At 36.9% G+C, this 15510-nt stretch overlaps 1 protein-coding gene across 1 annotated transcript in view; it reads left to right on the top strand.

Moving 5' to 3' along the window:
* itga10 (integrin, alpha 10) overlaps window positions 1-15510 on the top strand; it is a 48847-nt gene that overhangs the window by 27501 nt on the left and 5836 nt on the right. The window contains exons 10-27 of the mRNA XM_082149968.1: window positions 3861-4026; window positions 6392-6465; window positions 6583-6727; window positions 6857-7005; window positions 8426-8569; window positions 8884-9087; window positions 11331-11461; window positions 11633-11799; window positions 11923-12065; window positions 12259-12369; window positions 12507-12592; window positions 12841-12982; window positions 13722-13814; window positions 13923-13999; window positions 14448-14537; window positions 14793-14877; window positions 14969-15082; window positions 15164-15271. Coding sequence (XP_082006094.1) covers window positions 3861-4026; window positions 6392-6465; window positions 6583-6727; window positions 6857-7005; window positions 8426-8569; window positions 8884-9087; window positions 11331-11461; window positions 11633-11799; window positions 11923-12065; window positions 12259-12369; window positions 12507-12592; window positions 12841-12982; window positions 13722-13814; window positions 13923-13999; window positions 14448-14537; window positions 14793-14877; window positions 14969-15082; window positions 15164-15271 — 2229 coding nt within the window. The remainder of the gene's footprint in view (window positions 1-3860; window positions 4027-6391; window positions 6466-6582; window positions 6728-6856; window positions 7006-8425; window positions 8570-8883; window positions 9088-11330; window positions 11462-11632; window positions 11800-11922; window positions 12066-12258; window positions 12370-12506; window positions 12593-12840; window positions 12983-13721; window positions 13815-13922; window positions 14000-14447; window positions 14538-14792; window positions 14878-14968; window positions 15083-15163; window positions 15272-15510) is intronic.

Raw genomic sequence — 15510 nt, 5'->3', positions numbered from 1 at the left:
TGAACCTGACAGTGCTGAAGTCATAGGAGTTTATAGTGCCTCGCAGGGAGCGGTCCGAAAATTTTTTTCTCGTAAATTAAGCCAATTGAATTATTCCTGCCCACTCACACTTTGAGAGGTCCATCCATCATCTACTGTCTGCGTCCGCCACTGGTTCTGGTGTTGAGATATGGCGTGTTCATGTTGCTATACGGTTGCTAGGGTGCTTTAAATGGTTGTTAGGGTGTGGCTACAGACTTACCATAGTGATACAGATTAGTTTCCAACCAAAACAAAAACCCAACCACTGTGTCTCTATGATGATGTGGTACTGCTGTTGTGAAATGCTTATTTATGCTGCCGTACAGTTGCTAAGGTGCTGTAAATGGTTGCTAGGGTGTGGATAGACTGTTACCAGGGTGAGACTAATAGACTGGATGTCAGCCTGAATCAAAGGAGCCAATCTCTTGTCTTAATGATAATCTGGTGCTATAAGTGGTTGCTAAGGCGTGGCTATGAAGTTAAAATGTCACTATTTATTGGCTGCTTGCTAAACCGAGTGTATTGAGCCCACCATCAAGACGCTGCAACATCCATGATGTCACAAAAATCTGTCCAATGTTTAGTCTAACAGATTTTTCGCCCGATTCTTCGCCTGCTGTGCGCACATCATACGCCCGATCGCTTATAAACGTCATAGCGCACTTCTCAATAAGCCACATGATTTGACACCTTGTTCATTGGTCTACGACAAGCAGTGCGGGACAAGTTACGTGCCAAAGTTTTTACGGAAAAAATAATAATAAGCAAATGAGATAGTAGTAGTGATGCTTCATTTCGCAAGCACCACTAATAACATCTACAACACCTATTTTTATATAGTACATATTCACATTGACTCAGTCATTTGGTGTAGAGTTAACCGACTGTCTAACCAACTGAGGACGGGTTATTTTAAACTCACAAACTTGAAAGCAGTCTTTATTTTAGCATTTCTGTTTGGTGTCACTAGTGGTTCAGAAATTAGACACTTTAAAATAGTCTGACAGTGGAACTTATGTTTAACAGATATTGGTTTCCTTTCATCAGGCTGTTCATAATTGCAGTCATATCTTGTAATGTCTGCAGGCAAACAAGTTTTCTTTTTTTTTTTTTTTTCTACAATCAGAGATCAGTCCAACAGAACCTATTTTTCACAGGAGGAAAGCTGATAGTTTTGTTTAACTCATGGAGGATTCATGGAGAGCTCTTGCATATTTTAATTGTGGTATTTGTAATAAGACCATGGTAACCACATGTAAAACCATCCATTGCTCATCATTACCATGAATAGATGTGGCTAAAGTTTCTAAAATAAAAAACAATCACATTTGTTATTAAAAAAAAAAGAGTAGTTTAGACATTCAGAATGTATTAATACAAGTACCAATAAATGTTGTTCGGTGTTATTTTAGTATTATTTACTGTATATCATAATAGGCATATCTATCAATATTTGTAATTAGCTTTTATTTCATTCTCATTTTAGTTTAAATTTGAGTAATTGTATGTGCTTTTGTCATTTTTATTAGGTTTTTTTATTTCTATTTAGCTAAATAATTTTATTTCAGTTAGTTGCCAACTTTCATTTCTATTTCATTTATTTTATTTCTACTTTATTTCAATTAACGGAAACAAATTCTTAATAGTTTTAGTTACAGTAACAACACTGATTCTGTTATTCATATAATGAATTCCTATTCTCTCATATTCCCTCATTTCCATATTAAATGATAAAAATAAAAAAACAATCATATTAAATATATTTAGTAAGCCTTCTAACATTGTCCATTTGGCAGTGCTGGTAGTTGACTAGTGCTGTTTTGCTTATTGTTTTACCCATAAGCCACAGTCATTGACAGTAGATAATCAAAAAAGAATGGTGCAATTTGGATCGTTCTCCAGTACAAAATTTAATATAAACCCATTGGATATACAGTGCAGCAAAACCACTTGAAAGAGTCCAAATAATTAAAAACCATAAAAAATGTCAGACTGTCTCAAAGTTTTCAATTTTAAATACCCCTGAACAATTCAACATTTCTACTGTACTCTTGCTCATTGGAACGGAGGAGAGCATGTAAACCTGCTCCTGAATGAGCCCATGTTTTCCTCTCTTACACAAACAGTGCCAGAATGGTGTCTGGATTTGCGGAGTCATCTGGGTAATATGTCTTTTTGCATCTCCTCAGGGGAACTGTGGAATAAAATTATGACAGCTGGTTTTGATGCTCCGCCAGCCAATGCATAGCTTTCATGTTTTGATGTGTTTTATGTTCTCCCTTTCCCCTTTAGAACTAGGGAACGGATGGAAAAGTAAAGCACTCGCGGGAGAGTAGAGAAACAACCTCACTGTATTGGTCGTGTGGCTCAGCCAGGATATGTTTTAGACATTACAGGATAGAGATGCTGGGAATGTGAGTATGGTGGGTGGGGAAGTGGGTGGAAGTTCAGAACAAGATACTAGGAATGTGCAACAATTACCACGGCAAAATAAAGCAGATTAGTACTAAAATGCATTAAATATTATAGGTTTGATTGCTGAATGATTGCTTATTAACTCAAATACTGTAAACCAAGTACTAGTTGGGACTGGGAACATGCTTGGAAAGTTTCCACCAATTGCTGTCTGATTGTTTTTGAGAGCAGGAATGCACCCCAGCCTCAGATGAGACCCAAATAAGAAATCCTCAGATCTCTGTCCAGGGTGCTGAGCCATCATCTCTTGATAGCAGGAACACTCCTCACTTCCAAGGGGTCAAGGTTTGGCTGGGTAGCATGGACCAATTCGCCCTTGCTGGTAGATGCTGTAACTGCACCAATTTGTGGGCAAAAAGAATCCTACGATAATTTTTTTAACCTTTTTGCCTTTATTGGGATGGGTCAGTATAGAGAATTGACAGGAAGCAAAGAGGGAATGAGAAGGGGACAGGATCAGGAAAGGACCACAACTCAGGTCGGCTGAATAGCAACTGAGCTACATGTTATAGCGCTTTACATGAGGCTGTCGGCACCAACCAATAATACAGTAAATTTGGTGGATTATTGTGAGGGCTCTTAAAACTTTGCAAACTGTAAACTACTAGAGATAAAGTCACATTGATATAAGATAAATAAAGTCATTTTGCGATATATAAAGTTAAAATTGTGAGATATAGTCAACTTTGTGAGATATAAAGTCACACTGAGAGATATAGTCACAATTGTGAGATATAAACTCACACTCAGAAATAAAATCACACTGTGAGATATAAAGTCACACTAATTGTGAGGTATAAAATCACATTCTGAGATATAAAGTCACACTGTGAGAAAAAGTCATATTGTGAGATTATTATCCTTCAGTATCCCAATAGTTCCAGACCTTGGTCATACATTTTAAAGATGATGACCAATACATGACTGGACAAAAAAAAATCTGATGTCTCATATTGATTAGTTGGAGTTTATCAAGTCAGCATATCCAACCAATGGTCTTGTTGGGAAAGATATAAGTACATAAGTCAATGGAGAGTGAACTCATGATCTGGCACCAATGGTTTTCAAGGCTTGTCATAGTGGTGTGCTGCCAGTGGGTGTGAGTGATATTCTCTCTGTTTCCTCTGCGTAGGTGTTTTGTTTCTAGGATGAGTTTCCTCTGAGTCCTGTATCCCTTCATTAATTGATCTATCAGATCATCTGCTTTCGCCCCAATGGTGTGGAGGAGGTGTTGGCTCTACCGATGAGAAAATCTCTGTTGTTATTCCTCTCCCTCTACTATGTGACTTGTCTCAAACATGACTCTGAGGAATCAACATGTTTGATTAATTTTCAATAAACGAGTGACTCTCTCTCTTCCACAGGTATTAGGTCACTACATCCGCAGACAGCAGGATCCAGAGACCTTTATCAATGAGATTAAGTACATTGCCAGTGACCCAGATGAGAAATACTTCTTCAATGTGACGGATGAAGCTGCACTAAATGACATTGTAGATGCATTGGGAGATCGCATTTTTAGTCTAGAGGGTAAGAACATTCATTCTCAATGGCCAGAGAGAAAAAAGGCTCTTCCTTCCCTTGAAAAGCAACACTCGTGGTAAGGTGAATTTTAATAGTTTCTAATACCAACGTGTTTCGGCTTAAGAGCCTTCCTTAGGGTATACAACAGACAAAATACATGAACATTTTAGGAAAACATCTCCATATTAAGTTACTCACAAGCTCCACTCAAGACTTCACACTGATTGGTTAAAAATGTTAATTATGAAATGAAACAATCACCCAATCAGTTAATGAACTCAACAGATTTAATCAATCAGTGTGACATCTTGAGTGGAGCTTGTCAGCTTTTGTTAATTTTCTTTGTATGAGTTACTTAATATGGAAATGTTTTCCTAAAATGTTCATGTATTGTGTCTGTTCTATACCCTGAGGAAGAATCTTAAGCTGAAATGCGTTGTTGTTTTTTTTAAAACTATTAAACTTCCCCTTACCACGAGTGTTGCTGGATTCCCCTTTGTACATGTATATTGTCTGCTTCTACGCACCCTGTGAGCTGGTAAAGTTGAGCCAGATCTAACCTTACTAGTACTTCCCTTGAAGAGCAACAGTGGTTCTTTGACCTAAAAAGAACAGAAATATCAGATTTCCTTTTGTTGGTGAAGGATGTTGATGCTGTTTTTTCAACATATTTAGACACGTTTACCACACTTGACAATGTATGCAAGTACACAAGCAGCATTTATTTAATTCATACATTTTATGTGTGTCCTAAGTCCCCAAATACTTTTGGGGCTATTGTATAACATCTGATAGCAGAACTGATATTTACCATGGTCCAATTTTTTTGTCACTCATTTAGACATAAAGTGCCTATGAACCCTGTATTATATGAATGAATATGTTGCGAGATATTTTACCAAAAAATGTAATGTAGGCCTAATAGGTGACATGGACATCACAAAAAAATATGGAAAAAGACAGGACAAGATGTCTTTTCATAAAACAGGGTGTGATGCTTGTGCCATCTAGATTCTGAGGAAAGCCATGCAGGAAGGGTGGAAGGGAGGAGATGGATGACCTTAAAGTTGGCACAGCTGTGCATCCACAGGACACATAGGTTAGATGAACAGGAAGAAATGTGATTAGCCAAGGCTATGCACTAACTAGAATTCACAGTGCAAGTAGGCCTATATTGTACATTCAAATATCTTGTACTGCCATCCTGTATTGATAATGTTTACCTTAGCAATCCTTAGCTATGTTTTAGACATTTTTTAAGACGAGTTTCCCAGTGTACTCTTTTCTTGAACTTTTATTGTCCAGGTTCAACAGATTTCTGCACAATTACAGATTTTTTGGTAATGTTTTTGAAAGAAGACTCTTAAGCCCGGGACACACCAAGCCGACTGTGTTGTTGCCTCTCGTCGGCTGCGTCTCGGCCAAAAAGCGCGCTTGAACACACCAAAAGACCTAAAGGCGAATGTCACCTTGCACATGTGTTCTGCACCTGTGTGCAAGGAAACAGCAGGTATCAGTAGTCTATTTTCTTTATTCAAAAATGGAATCCGAAACTAAGACTGCAGATATACAAACCATAAACAAACCAACACTTGCTTACTGTTGTGAATAGCAATCACGCGTATCACTTGCTTCGTTCCAGTCGGCTCATGTTATTAAGAAAATATTTGTGCATTCGAATGCTCAGGTAAAATGATGTAAAATTATAACGCTTTTGCTTTTATTCTCGTGCACTGACTCATTCTAAGCTGAACAGACAATCAGAGTGCTCTCTCTCACCAACGACCCGGCGCCGATTCAACATGCTGAATCGGCCCAAACAAACCTTGACTGCGTCCGACTAGAGCCAACGGTGCGGAACACACCGAAAAAACTAAGCTGACTGACGCTCAAAAAACAGCCCGACATTGCCCAAAGGCCGACCGTCGATTTGGTGTGTCCCGGCTTTTATAATCACCAAGCTGCATTTATTTAATGAAAAACACCATAAAAACAGATTACAAATAGATTACAATGTAAAATAACTAGTTTCTGTTTTAATATAATTTCAAAAGTAATTTATTCTTGTGATGAAAAAGCTGCCAGGTTGATTTCAGTGTCACATGATCCTTCAGAAATCATAATATGCCGACTTGCTGCTCAAGGAATTTCTGATTATTATCAATGTTGAAAACAGTTTTGCTGCTTAATATTTTTGTGGAAACTGATACTTTGACACGATTCTTTGATGAATAGAAAGTTCAAAAGAACAGCATTTATTTGAAAGAAAACTTTTGTAACATAAACGTCTTTTCTGTCACTTTTGATCAATTTAATGCTTCCTATTAATTTACAATGTGTAATTCAATGATAACGTGTTGTGCTGTTACAGGGACCCTGGGATACAATGAAAGTGCCTTTCTCATGGAGATGTCTCAGATTGGTTTTTCAACACACATTTTGGATGTGAGTCTAAATTAACTTTATGTCCACGTGTACTTAAGCCTATTCAAATATTTGAAATGACAAACTGAGTATAGAACATGCAATCATGCTATAATGTGCTATATCATTTTGGACTAGGATGGCATCTTGTTTGGCATGGTGGGAGCATATGACTGGGAGGGAGGCGTCCTGAAGGAGAGCAAAGAAGGGCAGATTAGGCCCTCACGAGAGGCCTTCGAGAAAGAGTTCCCACTGGAGCTAAAGAACCATGCAGCCTACCTAGGTAATGTTTCATTTCATAAAAACAACCACCAAATAATCAATCCTTCAAGTTTTTATCTTAAAATAACATTTGCAGCAATTTATTAATATTTAGTGATGGTCAGATTCTCTGTATGTACATCTGTTGCAGGTTACACTGTGTCATCGGTGGTTGTAGGTGACTGGATGAGGTTGTATGTTGCTGGTGCGCCCAGATTCAAGCACAAAGGAAAGGTCATCTTGTTTGACCTCACCCCTGAAGGCGATGTCATAATCACACAGGCCTTAAATGGAGAACAGGTGGCGATCTCTCCTTCATCGCTCTATTTATTTACACTGACACCCTCCCCCTTGACACACATTGTCTCTGGTACGGCACAGAATAGATCTCTATCAGAGCCTTGCGTGAAATCCAATTCTTTGAGTTTTCCAATATCCTTCTTTTCTTAGTTGATCTTTAATTGCTTTTCCTCTCTCTGTCCTTCTTCTTTTACACCACATTCCTGCTCTCTCACAATTAATGAGTTTATTTTTATATTAAACAAAAGCAGACAGGTTTCATTTTCTCAGGCCGCTCCTAAAATCAAAGTGATTCTCAGAACAAAATCCAGAGTCAGGGTTCCCACAGTCATGGAAAACCTGGATAAATCAGGGGACTTTTAAATTGGGTTTCTAGGGCCTGGAAAAGTCACAGAAATTAATAAAATCTTAAACATTTCTATGATAAATATATTTTGTCTAAAATATTTCATCAGCCAGATACTGCTTTTGTTTAGAGCTTTTGTAGAGTAAAACTTGCTTGCTGATTTGTTGTTGTTGAGTCGGTTCTTTTCGCTGTATCATTCAAATGGGTTTACATATTAGTTTGAATGATTAATTTAGCGAATCAGTCTAAATCAAGATTTTTTTTTAATTCTTAACAGTCACAAATGAGTAGAAGGTCAATGAAAAATTATGAATATTAGGGATGCACAATATATTTGTGCATATTCCTATTTTTCATTTTCTATCTATATTGTGAATATCTACCAGACAATACAGTATTGGATTTTTAGTGTGCATGCTTATTTCCTCTATTTTTAAATTTAGATAACCTTTTTAATGTAATCTTTATCAGATCTCAACAGGAATTTTAAAAGGAGATTTAAATTATAATACTGAAATGTTACGATTTGAAGTAACTGTTTTTTTTTATTTGTATATAAATATATTCTATTCTATTTAAAATGTAATTTATTCCTGTGATGGCAAAGTTACATTTTCAGCATTATTACTCCAGTCTTCAGTGTCACATGATGCTTCAGAAATCATTCTAATATGCTGATTTGTTACTCAATAAACATTTCAAATTATTATAAGTGTTGAAAACAATATTTTTTGTGTAAACTGTGATATATGTTTTCAGGATTCTTTGATGAATAGAAAGTTCAAAAGAACAACAGTAATTTGTAATAGAAATCTTTTGTAACATTATAAATGTATTTACGGTTCAGTTTCATTTAATACATCCTTGCTGAATAAAAGTATGAACTCACCCCAAACTTTGGACAGTGTATATATTTCAATATATGTCATTTATCAGTTATCGGCCATAACATCAAAATAATTATTGCCTTATTATATCCACCAGAGTTTTAATATCGGTGTATCCCTAATGAAAATACATGCAAGAAGTGTGGAAATCTTCAGATTGCCTGACATCTTTTCTCTCTCTGTCCAGATTGGCTCATATTTTGGCAGTGAGGTGTGCGTGGTGGATGTGGATCAGGACGGAATAACAGATATCCTGCTTATAGCTGCTCCAATGTTCCTGGGAGCAGGAAACAAAGAAACAGGCAAAGTCTATATCTACTGTCTGGATGGGGTGAGAACCACAGTGGCAGTACTGTTTGTGTGATGTATATGTGAATGTGAGAGACATACATAGTGAAAAATTAAACATCAAGGGTATTGTCATGATCCCAGCCTGTGTTCCCCTGTTCTTGGGGGAACACAGGCTGGGATCATGACAGATATTCACCAGGGCAAATCCCCTTCATGCTAAACAATTTATTCCTATTTTTAGTCTTAAACTTATACCCTTTCAGTTATAAATGTATAAATATTATAAATAAAGTGACTGTCTAGATTGAATGCTATAACTCTCTCTCTGTCTCACTATCTGCCTCTCTCTACCAGGATGGTTTTGCACCTAACGGTACGCTGCATTCTCAGCAGAAGGCACAGGATGCACGCTTTGGTTATGCTATGGCCGTAGCCACTGACTTAAACCATGATGGATACTCTGACCTGCTCGTGGGAGCTCCGCTAGAGGATGACCACCAGGGAGCTCTTTACATCTACCATGGCGACGAATACTACATCATACCACAGTACAAACAAGTAAATATATACCACTATTTCATGTGTATAGCCAAATATGTCCACTGAGACCAGGTAATGGTGGGAGTGGAAAGTTCTGCGCGTGATCTACTGACGATACGCAAATTAAAGAACACTGACGCAGCCGGATCATTTCCATAATAACCAACGCAATCTAACTGTTACTAGGTAGCGTCTGGTTTAAGACGTGCTTTTTTTGGGCAGTAAATAATGGCGCAAACACCAGTACATTGACGAGCGCAAACCTTAGTAAATCACCTTGCATGTGTAGTACTCCCTTTAGCAATAAATGAGAGTGAGAGAGACGAAACTGTGTTATTTCAGTGGTCCTCTCTGTGTTGTTTTTATTATTTAAACATAGTTTTCAATACCATGAAACAAATGTAATTTAATTTTCTTAACTCTCAATAAATAAGTAAACAAATATACACACAAAGAAAACAACAAATATAATAATAATAATAAATACAATATTCCAGACTCTCTCACAGTTGTTTCACACAGTAGGCTAGATGATTGATACACTAACAGATTTTCTATAATAGAACTATACCAAAATCATTCATAAAACGAACATCCAATTGAACGAAAATAGTAGACGCCAAAGCATCTGAATAACACTTCTTTTTCTGAAATCTTATAATTTTTTTACTAACCTTTAGCAATAAATGAGAGTGAGAGAGATGAAACTGTGTTATTTCAGTGGATGTAACCTCTGTGTTTTTTGAGGATGCCAGAGTCGTCATGGCAACTCCCAACTCCCAACTGCCACTCCAAATGCAATTGTCCAGTGCAAACTCATTATAATTAAAGTAAGTTAGTTTAAATAAAACATACATAAACTGTAAATAAATTGAAATAGACATATATAAATACAAAATAATATATATATATATATATATATATATATATATATATATATATATATATAAACACTTAAATATTTTTGTGACCCAAATACACAGGGTGGTCATACTCTCCCCAACAAACTAAGATGTCGTCCCGACATCAATACACACAAAGTCATAAACCAATCCACCAATTTAGTTTCACTTAAATCTCAAATAAAAGTAACAGGTCACATATATAGTTTTGCAATGCATATTTTCTCTAAGAAATGCATATACAGTATTCCATAAACACGTGACATATTCCTGTAAAACATACATAAACTGCAAATAAATTGAAATAGACATATATTAATACAAAATAATATATATATATATAAACACTTAAATATTTTTGTAATCCAAATATACAGGGTGGTCACACATGATTCATTTAAATACTCTCCTCCCATGAATTTTGCTCCTGAAAGGGAAACTCCTACTTATTGCAGGATTGCATATGCAATAAGGTCAACTGCAAAAATAACTATGTCCACGCTTTTTCAGTGCAAATTTTTCACTGCGTGTCTTTAGTAAATTCTGACAGTAGTTTTTTAACGGCAAAAAAGGGGTTTGCGCTGGCGTAAGCTGTTGGTAAATCTGGCCCTTAATAAATGGAAAAAAAATACCAAAAATAATAGACCTCTGCAATGAAATTGTTCTGATAAGCATTTAATTTGAAATGAAAAATGTTATTGTGAGAATGTATACAAAAAAGCTTTCCTGTAGCTCAGTGGTAAGAGCATTGCGTTAACAACGCAAGGTTGTGGGTTCGATCCCAGGGGATTGCACATACCTATGTATAAATGTATAGGATAACGCAGTGTAAGTCGCTTTGGATAAAAGTGTCTGCCAAATGCATAAATGTAAATGTATACTAACGTTCAAATGTTTGGGGTTGGTAAGATTTATTTGTTATTTAATTATATTTAATCAAAAATATTTTATGAAGAAATATTATGTTTTCAGTTGAATTTTCATTAATCCAGTCTTCAGTGTCACATGATCCTTCAGAAATCATTCTAATGTGATGATTTGCTGCTCAAGAAACATTTCTGATTATTATCAATGTTGAAAACAGTTGTGCTGCTTGACTTGTGGAAACTGTGATACATTTTTGTGGGGATTGTTTGATGAATAGAAAGTTCAAAAGAACTTTTAAACCTTTTTAACATTATAAATGTCTTTACTGTCTCTTCTGATCAATTTAATGCGTTCTTGCTAAAAAAAATAATCTTTGTGACCAATTTTTTTGAATGGTAGTGTTAGTCTAGTGACCACTTTTATTAGTGGTCTTAGACTCTTAGACCCCATATTACTTCACACACTAATAAATCCCTCTTTTTCTCTCTGTAGCGTATCCCAGGCTCCTCTCTCTCTGCAGGGCTGCAGTATTTTGGCCGTAGCTTGAGCGCTCTGCTGGATCTGGATGGGGATGAGTTACTGGATCTTGCTGTGGGAGCACAGGGCACTGCCGTCCTGCTGAAGTACTCTATGCCACATAACAATCTTGTGTTTTTATGCATCGTCTAAATGCTGCCGTCATACAAGTCAACAATTCGTCACATTAAATTGTGTCAAACAGTAGTAAAGTCAGGTCTGATCATGACCCGTGGTGATAACTTGCTCTCCTCCTGACCTCTGTCTGTGCTCTACAGATCTCGCAGTATAGTGCAGATCAACGTCAGCCTGTCCTTCCAGCCACACTCCATAAATGTGATCCAGAAGAACTGCCATAGGGCTGGCCGAGACTCCGCATGCCTTAACGCCACGGTTTGCTTCCTGGCCCTGTCTCGCTCTCCTGGCTCTTATGGCACATATTTTGGTAAAGTGTCATGTAACCTTTTTACTCTTTCATTGCTGTACTAAATTCTGCTTATGTACGGCAGTTCTATTAATAGCAACTCTGATACACTTCCTAAAGTACCACATCGGCTTATTTGTATAGATATGCAGATGGGGGCCATGCTGGATGACAGAAAGATCTCGGCTCGTGCTCTATTCGACTCTAACTCCCAGCGGCAGACCCTTATGGGCGTCAGTGTTCGTGTGGGGGAGACCATGTGCTACACACTACCATTTCATGTCTTTGTAAGTTCAAATGTCTTTCAAAAATCAATAAAGCAAAGGATAATGCCCAATTAGCTGGTCGATATCGCAAAAAGGGGGTTGTTTTGCTCTAATGGTTGGCTCACTGTGCATTATCCTTCTCATTACATGACTACATACTGATTGTTTTGAAGGAAAATTGTTTTTCTCTCTCTTTCATACTTTGTACATCTAGGATACAGCTGATTACATCCGACCAATCAGCTTCACTTTGCGGTTCAAAATCAATGACACAGAGAGCGGCCCGGTATTGGACGAAGGCTGGCCAACAACATTCAAGAAGTCTGTGAGTGCTATTAAAAAGCTCTATTCCTTTTTGAAAATTGGAATATGAATGAATGTTGCATGTACAGGGTGGATTAAGGTTTTTCCCTTCATACAGCTGGTTTTTAACAGACATTTTTGATCTTTTTTTACCTTTAGATCCCATTCTTTAAAGACTGTGGGGAGGATGATGTGTGTGTTACTGATCTGGTTTTACAGGCCCATATGGACATTTCCGGAACAAGGTATCAGAGAAATTGTCCTCCTGCTGTTGGCATGTATGGAATAAGCACAACTAAAGTCATGGGATTCACAACTGCTGTGACTATGACTATACATTTGAACATACTGGCAGAACTAGTTAGTTCAATCCCTAGTGCTATGGTATTTATTATAAAAAGTTTAGAGTAGCTGACTACTAAACCTGAAACGGTGATTGAAATAGCATGTGTTGTGTATGTAACTTCAATGTTGCTCTTCTCTGTTCTTGTAGGCAACAACCCTATGTTATACGCAGTCCCCGGCGTCGGCTTGCAGTTGAAGTGCAGCTCCAAAACCGACTGGAAAATGCTTATAACACTAGTCTCACTCTTAATTACTCCAAAAACCTGCATTTCAGCAGCCTGAGTATACGGGTACCAACATGATCTCTCCTCTTAAAACATAAAAGCTTATTTATAGGACAATTATTTATCATTTACTAATAAAGATCATAATTATGTATACAAAATATACATTAACGTTCAATAGTTTAGGAATCAGAAAGTTGTTTGAAAGAAATTAATACTTTTATTCAGTAAGGATGCATTGAATTGATCAAAAGTGAGAATAAAGACATTTATAATGTTACAAAATATTTCTATTTCATATAAATGCTGTGCAATTATTTAAGAATCTTGAAAAAAATGGATCACGGTTTCTGCAAAAATATTAAGCAGTACAACTGTTTTCAATATTGATAAGTGAAAATGTTTCTTGAGCAGCAAATCAGCAAATTTCTGAAGGATCATGTGACAGTGAAGACTGGAGTAATGATGCTGAAAATACAGCTTTGCCATCACAGGAATAAATTACATTTTACAATATATTAAAATAGAAAACAGTCATTTTAAATTGTAATGTATAATATGTAATATTACTGTTTTTACTGTATTTTCGATCAAAAAGTTGCAGCCTTAGTGAGCGTAAGAGACTTCTTTCAAAAAACATCAAACTACCCCAAACTTTTGAATGGTAGTGTAATTATTTAAACAAAATATTTCTAGTTATACATGTCATTTATACAAAAGTACAGAATATTCTCATAATCTAAAATGTTGTCTGGCCTCTTCATTTCTCTTTCTGCCTCATGTTTGTCTCATTCTCTCTCTGTAGGAAGACGCCCAGTTTAAGATTGAATGCACGGCTCTAAGCTCCAACAGTCACTCCTGTAATGTCAGTTACCCAGTGTTCCGCTCTCACACGAAGGTAAGGCTGTGGAAGAAGAAAGGTTTGTCGTCACGATTCATTACAACAGTCACTGAGCCGTTTCGGTTCATTGACCAGTGTTTCTCCCAACTGCCTCGTTTTTCCCAGGTGAACTTCATGTTGGAATTTGAGTTCAGTTGTACGTCTCTCATCAGTAAGGTCCAGATGAGGCTCGTTGCTTCCAGGTACACACAAACACACACTTAATACTATCCAGATGGTACTACAAATGGTACTATCCAGGGATGTCATGCACATATGTTTTTGAGGGGGGCACCAGGGTGGTCCTGGCTCAATTGGTGTCCTAGACAAAATAAGACATGACCAAAGGAAAAAAAAAAAAAACGTGCTGATTGGGCAGCACTCCTACTTATGTGTAAGTTTACTTTACAAATCAAGGATAATTTTTGTATTATATAATTTGACAGTCACTAATCACCATGCATTTTATCTAGCACAAGTAAGCAACTTAATTATCAAAGACATTTTTGGCATTACACTTCTGTGCCATTCTGCGCACAGTGCACCAATATCTGTATACAATATTGGAAAATACACATTCAAAGATGTAAATAATGGTATCTGTTGATATGTTAAGATGAATACTGAATGTGTATCTGTGTGTTGCCACAGTGACAGTGTGGAGAAAGAAGGCACATTGTCGGACAACCGTGTGCAGTTACAGAGTATTGTACAATATGAGCCTGATCTCTTCATCACAAGGTGATATGAACTTTGAGACTCTTAAAGATTTTAGTGTTTGTCTTCACTAGTATAGTAATAGGAGCTCACATCTTTAATAATATCAATAATAATTATTATAATAATATTTTGTATTAACTATTGTTATTATTATTATTCAAGTTCACATTAGTTGGTGACAATTAAGAAAGGCCATCAGATATGTTTATTATTATTATTATTATTATTATTATTATAAAATATGTGGTGGTCTTATTTCGGCTCGATTCACTACAGTGACTCCAACCTGAACCGCTATGAGGTCCATCCAACCAGGACAGTGTCAGAGGGGACTGGACCCGAGTTCTTCACACAATTCAGGGTGAGTGAAACTAAACCTGATAGGCTCACCAGCCTCTGTTTAAAATCAAACCAGAAAGCTCCTGACTACATGTGAGTATGTTTGTTATCAGGTGCAGAATCTGGGTTGTTACGCCGTCAGTAACGTGGAGCTGAGCGTCAACTTGCCCTCCGTGGCTTCAGGAGACAGAGTGTTCGCCACTGTGGTTGATGCATTCTCTCATAATGTTAGAGTCTCACCGCAAGTCTTTCTGTAATTCTTATACACCTTTGTGTGCTTGATTGTTTTTGTCTGCTATTATTTGTAGGCTTCAGGTGTGAACTGCAGTGTAGTCAGTGATCTTTCACAGCTGAAGTCCAGTCAGAGAGATGTACGTCCACTTCACCCGGAAGACATGAAGAAAACTGAACTATTGGTGAGAATACAGACACTATGTTCGCACACAGTATGGTTATGAAAGAAATTGAAAACCGGATAACTGAAGTTAACTCCAAGTTTTCAAGACTTACAACTGAATTTTGTGAGTGAGTTCAGTTGGATTAAGTTCACTATGGCCTACGTTACTATACTGTATGTCTTATCTCAGCAACGGTACACAGTGGAGAAATATCCACCAGTCACGGAATGGTACAATCATTAATCAGGCTGTTCTGT

Source organism: Leuciscus leuciscus (assembly GCF_965113295.1).
Source record: "Leuciscus leuciscus genome assembly, chromosome: 20".
NCBI classification, from domain to species: domain Eukaryota; kingdom Metazoa; phylum Chordata; class Actinopteri; order Cypriniformes; family Leuciscidae; genus Leuciscus; species Leuciscus leuciscus.
Note: the sequence above shows the minus strand (reverse complement) of the source record. Positions and strands in the feature narration are given on the sequence as shown.